Raw genomic sequence first — 7,876 nt, 5'->3', positions numbered from 1 at the left:
GAAGAGGTCTTCATGAATGAAAGGCGGAGACCTGAAGAATGGGCAGTACCTCCTGGTGGAGCTGGAGGAAGGTATTCTGGGGCATGGAAAGGTAAATGTAAACGCACAGTAGAAATCGGAGGCATATTTAGGGCATGGCAAATCGCACCCTGTGGCTGGAATGTCACGTTCATTGGCGGGGGAGGAAAGGCCTTTCAGGGATGTATGCAGGCAGCCTTCTGACAGAGGAAGGAGGTTCAAGTCTTCTCCATGGACCAGAGCTCCAAAGCTGAAGTCACAGGTCCACCATAGGACCACTGTTGAGGTTAGGCATGGCCGGAAAGGAGCTCCCTTCCCCACTATCCTCCTGCCTTCTTCAGCATGGGCCTCCTCCCAAGGCTTGGCCACTCCCAGCATCCAGCACCCCCACCTCTCAGCCGGGTTGGGAGGCAGGCGGAGGCTTTTCGCGGGGGCTGTGCCTGGTGGGCGGTTTTCCCAGAGCAGGGAGCACACAGGACTGAGTTGGCGCCTGCTTCCTCGGATGTAGACATTACTGGCTGGATGACCAGCCTAAGCCAGCTAGCTTGAGTCCAGGGCCTCCTCAGGCACTGTGTTTCTGCTCTGTGGGCTGCAGCCCCATAACCCAGTGGGGTGGCATGTCACAGAGGAAGGCCAGAGGGCTGCCAGCCATGCCAGGGGTGGGCCACAGCCAGACTCAGGCCAAAGCACGGTTGCTGCCAGGCGCTGACAGGAAGAGGAGCCGCCTCAGCAGGACAAGGCAGGACCCGTGGGAAGAAAGAAGCTGGAGCAATCAGAGATGGAGCAGAGCTACCCCTGGCCCTCGAGGGACCAGGGCTGGGGGCCTGGCTCTTGGCAGGGTAAGGAAATCCTGGACCTGCAGAGGGGTCCAAGGGAGGAAGGGGTTGGAGGGTGGGGAGATGCCACCTCCGATGGCAGAGCCTCACTCAGTATTACCGTTCCTGCCCAAGAGAGGGGACACTGGCCCCTTAGACTCCAAGGTGTCATGCTTTGGGTGGATGGGATAGATCAGAGCTCTCTGAGCTGCACTCACTCACTTCTCTTGAGGAAACTGAGGCCAGGAAGAGGGATGTGAATTTCCCAAGGTCACTGAGCAGCAGCCAGTGGTAGGACTGGGACTTCAGCCTTGTGCTTTGACCCCGGTTCTGTGTCTTTCCTCTTTCCCACAGCAGCCTCGTCGTCTCAGGACCTGGCTAGGTCAAGGGTCAGCCCTCCCAAACAGGGTGTGTCTCTGAACTGCCCCTGGCCCCAGCGCACTCTGATAAGCAGGATTCAGATTGGGCTTAGGACAAAGGCTCTGAGGAGGCATGAGTGGAGTAGTAGAGAGAACACAGGACTCTGGGTTCTGAGCCAAGCTCTGCCATCCTGCAGCCATCTGACCCCTGCCCAGGCCTTCTCTCAACTTCCTCAGCTGTGAAACAGGGCAGGGCTGAAGATGACAAAGGAGGGCAGAGGCCCTCTGGCGCCTGCTGTTAGACACCCTCCTACTCTGGCAGGAGACCTTTCACTCAAATGCTCTCAGAAGTCAGGGCAGTTGGGAGTCCAAGTCACACACACTCACTGGGGCCCTTTGTGCAGAGTGAGGCCTGTCCTGAGAACGCCGCGCGGGAGCGGAGCCGGGTCAGGACGCTGCGCCAGGCCTTCTTGGCCTTGCAGGCTGCTCTGCCTGCCGTGCCGCCCGACACCAAGCTCTCCAAGTTGGATGTGCTGGTGCTCGCCGCCAGCTACATAGCCCACCTCACCCGCACGCTCGGCCACGAGTTGCCTGGCCCCGCCTGGCCACCCTTCCTGCGTGGACTCCGCTACTTGCACCCTCTCAAGGTAGGTCACAAGCCCTGGGACTTGAGAGGCAGATCTTAATGCCCAGGGCCTTGGAGAAAGGGATTGGAATGAGGGGGACTTTGGTCTTGGGCTCCCTGCCTTGCACAGAACTGACATCGGGGCCAATTTCTTCTGCTGTCTCAGAGAGAGGGGAGCCAAGGCTGGCCCTTGGGGCTGCGCTGACCCTGGGTTTCTCATGGGGTGGTGGCTGGAAATGACTTCATGGGAATGTACCTCCTTGAAGAGGAGGGAAAGACTCTGGGTTTCTTAGAGTCATGGGGAAAAAAAGAGCAGGTTCCAAGTCTGGGTCCTAGGAAAGGAAATTGTACCAAGGAGAGTCCTAGATCCCCATGCAGCTTCACCCCATTGTGCCTGCCTTGGTGCTTTCTGGGCTTCTGTTGCAGGAGAGATCTGCCCTCCAGGAGAACAATGGTCTGAGGGACCATCATTCTAGAAGCAACCAAGCTGGGGGAGTTAGCAGGAAGCAGTACAGGGAAGGTGTGCACCGCTTGCCAGACTGCAACCTAGCTTTTCTCAACCTCAGTTTTGTTACACGTAAAATAGAAGCTAACATGAGCCTTACTTCTCTTCCAAGGTACAAAATGGAAAGTCTAATGAACATTAATCATCTTTGCAATAACAGCTAACAGTTGAGTGCTAAAGATAGGCCAGGAGCTGGGTTAAGTACGTTAGTGTATTTTTGTCTTTTAATCCATGCAAAAGCCAAATGAGGATTACTTTACAGATGAGGAAACTGAGCTTAGGGAGGTTATGAGGCTGAACGCTGTTTGAACCCAGGGGTGTCTGACTTCAGACCCCATGCTCATAGCCACTAAACAGACTACAGGGACAGCGCCATAAGGAGGTGAAGAGTGCACTGTGTTAAAAAGGAAAGGTCATCTTTGCCCTCTGAGGATAACATTGCAGTGGTATCAACTTATTTATTTATTTATTTATTTACTATTATTTTTTTGAGACAGAGTTTCACTCTGTTGCTAAGGCTGGAGTGCAGTGGTGCAATCTCGGCTTACTGCAACCTCAGCCTCCCGGTTCAAGTGATTCTCCTGCCTCAGCCTCCTGAGTAGGTGGGATTATAGGCATGTACCACCACACCCAGCTAATTTTTGTATTTTCAGTAGAGACAGCATTTCACCACGTTTCCCAGGTTGGTCTCAAACTCCCGACCTCAGGTGACCCACCCACTTCGGCCTCCCAAAGTGCTGGGATTACAGGTGTGAGCCACCACACCCAGCTATTTATTTATTTACTTACTTATTTTTGGGACAGGGTCTCACTGTCACCCATGCTAGAGTGCAGTAGTGCAATCATAGCTTACTGTAACCTCAAACTCCTGGGCTCAAGGAATCCTCCCACCTCAGCTTCCCCAGTAGCTGGGACTACAAGCGCATGCCACCACACCTGGCCTTCTTTTTTTTTTTTTTTTTTTTTTTTTTGTAGAGACGGTGTCTCACTTTGTTCCACAGGCTGGTCTCAAACTCTAAGCTCAAGTGATCCTCTCACCTCTCAACTTTATTTTTATGATACTTTTCACCATCTCTTTCCCCTAAATGTCATAGTTCTGAAATGTCTTGAAACTTGATTTTTTTTCTTCAATGCAAATATAGCTAAAATGTGCGAATTTGAGACTAAGTGGGGGAACTCTGAAATGTCAGTGGTGGTGCAGGGTCCTGGCGTGGTATAGTAGTTTCCTTAGCTGTAAAATAGTGACCAAGGCAAGGCCCTTGCTTGTAGTAGGTGATCAACAGCTAGGCTGAAGGATGAACCAAGGAGGGCCCGGTTAGGTCCAGCACTCCAGCACATCCACAGGGTGGAGCAGTTGGCCAGGAAGTAGCTCCCTCAGCCCCCAGGTGGAGAGGTTGTGAAGAGGAGAGCGACCTCAGGGCAGTCAACCTGGTGCATTCTGGGACTGCTCATGCTTCTGCTGGAAAGATGGGCAATCCTTGGAGGGCCCAGCTTGGAGTTTTTCCTGGCTCTGCTGCTCTGCCCATTGCCCAGCCTCTGGCTGTTGCCAGCTCTGCCCAGGCCACCTGATCTTCTGTTCACCTCCCTCCCAACAGAGGGCTGCTATTTTTGGGGCCCTCTCCCTCAGATGGCTCCTCCTGTGTCTCTCATCCAGGCTCTGGGTGATCAGGAAAACGTGTGGGGCTGTACATGAGGATGACCCTGATCAGAGCAGTGATGGCTGGGGAAGGTTATCAGGGAGGGATGCTGGAGAAGGCTGGGTTTTGGGTGTCAAGGATCCTGGACTACGACGGGCTGCAAGAGCAGCATTTCTCACTTCTCAATCTCTGTCTTGCAGAAGTGGCCGATGCGATCTCGTCTCTATGCTGGAGGCCTGGGGTACTCTGATCTTGACTCCACCACAGCAAGCACCCCCAGCCAAAGAACAAGAGACGTAGAGGTGGGATCCCAAGTCCCTGGAGAGGCAGATGCTCTCTTTTCTGCCATGCCACTCTCACCAGCTCTTGGTGACAAATAATTATCACACTTGCCTTTTCTCCTAGACTGTGATTCATGCTTAGGGACCTGGATTTTCTGCCAGCCCCCACCTGTCTTCACTCTGATTCTCAGCCATCAGACTTGATTCAGACTCAGCTCCCAAGTTCCAGCATGCAGACCAAGAGAAACAGTAACACTTCTGTGACGGACAGTACCCAGAGGGGCATAGGATGGAGAGCCTCCTCCTTGGTCCCCAAGAGGGGACTTCCCTATGGCTCTTCTGTGACAGCTACTGGGAAGTGGGAGAGAAAGAGGTATAATTGGGCTCAAAGTTGAGCTAGGGAACCACCCTAACTTTCTTCCCCTAAGGTTTCTACAAACCCTCTGCAGATAGCGAAGACAGGTGCAGAGGGAGGGGCCTGGGATGGCACCAGCCCCAGGTGCTGATGGGAAAGCCAGGTGACCAGATAGGCTCTTGGTAGCTGCAAGTGTAAACAGATCTGGGCTGGGTCACACAGCCAGAAGAAAACTGAAGAAGGGAATGTGCTTTCTAACTGCATCATGAGATGCTTACCTGATGTTAGAGAGATAGTGGGGAATTCAGGATTCTTGCCTCTGTAGTATCTGTAGTATGGGCCTCTCCAGAAGCTGCCCCTCACCACTACATTTTCTCTCTCTCTTGGCTCCTGCACTCTTCCACTCTTTTCTTCTTCTTTTTATGCAGAGATGGGGTCTTGATATGTTGCCTAGGCTGGCCTTGAACCCCTGGCCTCAAGTGATCCTCCCACCTCAGCCTCCTAAAGTGCTGGGATTGCAGGCATCATCTCTGGCCCTAAAGAAATAACTTGAGAACTAATCATAGAATCTACACACACTGAAAATAATTTTCCAGATCAGATATAGCCTCAAACCTTGCACCTGAAGTCCAGACAGGGAACAAATTACCTTTCGGTTAAATTTCAGCCCTTCAGAGTGAGAGGGAATGGGCATGACCAACTAGAGTCCCAACAAGGTTATCCTTAGACACACACCATTGTTGTCATCATGAATGTAAGTGAGCTCTAGGCAGGCTGGGAATGGTTGGGGTCTGGGTTCTGGCATGACAGGACCCTGTACCTCCATAGGGCTGGCCAGGGCAGAGCTGAAATAGGGCTGGGGGTGCAACTGAGCCACTTGTGGTAGAGGTAGAAAAAGAGACACAGAACATTCCAGCCCCGAGCTGCCTGGGATGTGGGAGAACAGCTGGAATGTGGCCGGGAGCCATGGGGAGAAGGCCTCGGCCAAGGCTGAACTCATAAATCTGCCTTGAACCAAGTCTCCACAGAGGGACCCTGGAAAACTTGTGCAGAGCTGATGTGGGCAGCTGCACAGGGCCAGGCAGGGGCAGAGGCCAGGTGTGGGAGGGCGTGAGCACAGTGTTCTTCACAAGACCATAAAAGTCCAGCTAGAATGTACTATTTTTAAAGCCAAACAGCAGTATCTTCCTGGTTGAGTTCACAGAGGTGGTAGGATGAGAAGCAGATACATTTCCTCCTCAGTTGGTGGCACACTGTTGTCCTGGGGATGAAGGGAAATTGGCTTGGGGGGTGTGTCGGGGTTCTTCGGATAGCATAGAACTTCCCCTGATGATAGAGTAGACTTTGGGTTGGAGCTTGCCCCACCCTGCCCTGCTCAGACTCAGGCCTTTGCTTAGTAACATTAGAGCCCTCTGGAGCGACTGCATGGCCCTGGTGGAGACAAGGAGGGCACAGGAAGGATGATGCAGGTGGAGGGCTGCAGGAGGCGGGTCCCATCACAACAAGTGTCTCAGGCTGTCTTGGGCCCTTTCCAGGCAAAGCTGTTCTCATTTGTGCCCAGGACAGTCGTGGGGGGCAGGGCAGAGGCCATCTCCTCCAGCCACGGAGACCCAGCCCCATCAGGCCAGCAAGCAAAGAGGCCTGGAAGAGGGCAGGGTGAGCCAAGGGGATGAATGGGTATAACCAGAGGATGGACTGGGCCCTCCCTCCCTGACAAGCACAGTAATGCCCTTGAGACATGTCAGGACTTGGATTCGCCAATGAACCAGAACCAGGAGTAGCCCCTTTGTCTCTGCAGCGAGAAAGAAAAACACGGCCCAGTTCGGTGGCTCATGCCTGTAATCCCAGCACTTTGGGAGGCCGAGGCGGGCAGATCATGAGGTCAGGAGTTCGAGACCAGCCTTGCCAACATGATGAAAACCCTTCTCTACTAAAAATACAAAAATTTGCCAGATGTCATGGTGGGCACCCGTAATCCTAGCTACTTGGGAGGCTGAGGCAGGAGAATTGCTTGAACCCGGGAGGCAGATTGCAGTGAGCCAAGATCGCGCCACTGCACTCCAGCCTGGGCGAAGAGAAAGACTCCATCTAGGAAAAAAAAGAAAACAAAAAAAAGAAGTAAAATAAAATATGGATGAAAACATTTGAGTATGGATGACAAATGACACTAGGGTGGCCTGGCTCAGGAGTTGGAGGCTCAGCTGCTCCACAGGGGACTGGCCTGGCCCACTTGGTCTTCCTGTACCACCTGCCCCATCCCCAGGACTTGGGACTGGGATGGAGGTAGAGGTGGGGAACAAGACTTCCCTGCTGGCTCCCTCCACAGAGCATGTGCTTTCTGAGGAACAGGATGGCAGGGTGGAGGCTTCGATGGGGCTGTGGGGCTGAGTGTGGTGGCTGATGCCTGTAATCCCACACTTTGGGAGGTCAAGGGGGCGGATCATCTGAGGTCAGGAGTTCAAGACCAGCCTGACCAACGTGGTGAAACCCTGTCTCTACTAAAAATATGAAATTAGCTGGGCATGGAAATATGTCTCTACTAAAAATATGAAATTAGCTGGGCATGGGGGCACATACCTATAATCCCAGCTGCTCGGGAGGCTGAGGCAGGAGAATCGCTTGATCCCAGGAGGTGGAGGTTGCATTGAGCTGAGATCATGCCATTGCACTCCAGCCTGGGTGACAAGAGTGAAACTCCATCTAAAAAAAAAAAAAAGATGGGGCTGTGGGAGAAGCAGAGCTGGCCCGGTGATTTCTAAGTAATACAGTGGACACTGGATTTTACCAAATTGGGAACTGGAGAAGTAGAGGATCTAGCTTTCTCTGAGACTCTTTTTCTCTTCCTCTGGGAGGAGCCTGGCTAGGGTGAGTCAGGTGGCACTGTCCTCTCCCTTTGGTGGCATGAGCTCTAAACCTAGGGCCCCTAAACGCTTATTGTATTCTAGATCAAGGTAGGCAAACTATGGCCAGTAGGCCAAACCCAGCCCCCCGTGTATTTTTGTAAATAAAGTTTTATTGGAACGCATCCACACCCAAGTGTTTACATGTTATTTATGGCTGCCTTTCTGATAGCATTGCAGAGTCAAATAGCTGCACTAGAGACTGAAAAGCCTAAAATATTTACTTTCTGGCCCTTAATAGAAGTTTGCTAACTCCTGCTCCCGCTCAGAGGTATTCAAAGTATGGTCTAGGAACCCTGGGAGTCTCTGAGGCCCTTAAGGTGGTCTAAGTGGCCAAAACTACTTTGATAGTTTTATATTTTTAGGCCGCACACGGTGGCT

General features: G+C 52.6%; 1 protein-coding gene across 2 annotated transcripts; it reads left to right on the top strand.

The window, feature by feature from the left end:
• The first annotated feature begins 498 nt into the window (after positions 1-498).
• Positions 499-7,626, top strand: TCF23 (transcription factor 23). Of its 2 annotated transcripts, XM_005576316.5 has the most exons (4): positions 499-857; positions 1,597-1,839; positions 4,160-4,261; positions 4,365-7,626. In XM_005576316.5, the coding sequence occupies exons 1-4, from the start codon at positions 636-638 to the stop codon at positions 4,380-4,382; spliced, it is 585 nt and encodes a 194-aa protein (XP_005576373.3). In that variant the 5' UTR covers positions 499-635; the 3' UTR covers positions 4,383-7,626. The 2 variants fall into 2 exon arrangements, with proteins under 2 accessions (XP_005576373.3, XP_005576372.3); XM_005576315.5 differs by having other exon boundaries at positions 4,160-7,626.
• Positions 7,627-7,876: the final 250 nt, after the last annotated feature.

This window comes from Macaca fascicularis, chromosome 13 (genome assembly GCF_037993035.2).
Source record: "Macaca fascicularis isolate 582-1 chromosome 13, T2T-MFA8v1.1".
Classification (NCBI taxonomy): domain Eukaryota; kingdom Metazoa; phylum Chordata; class Mammalia; order Primates; family Cercopithecidae; genus Macaca; species Macaca fascicularis.
Note: the sequence above shows the minus strand (reverse complement) of the source record. Positions and strands in the feature narration are given on the sequence as shown.

Coding starts and splice junctions, on each gene's coding strand:
- TCF23 (XM_005576315.5), top strand. CDS start 636: ATGTCACAGAGGAAGGCCAGAGGGCTGCCAGCCATGCCAGGGGTGGGC. Junction 858..1,596: donor GGGGCCTGGCTCTTGGCAGG/GTAAGGAAATCC, acceptor CCCTTTGTGCAG/AGTGAGGCCTGTCCTGAGAA. Junction 1,840..4,159: donor GCTACTTGCACCCTCTCAAG/GTAGGTCACAAG, acceptor TCTGTCTTGCAG/AAGTGGCCGATGCGATCTCG.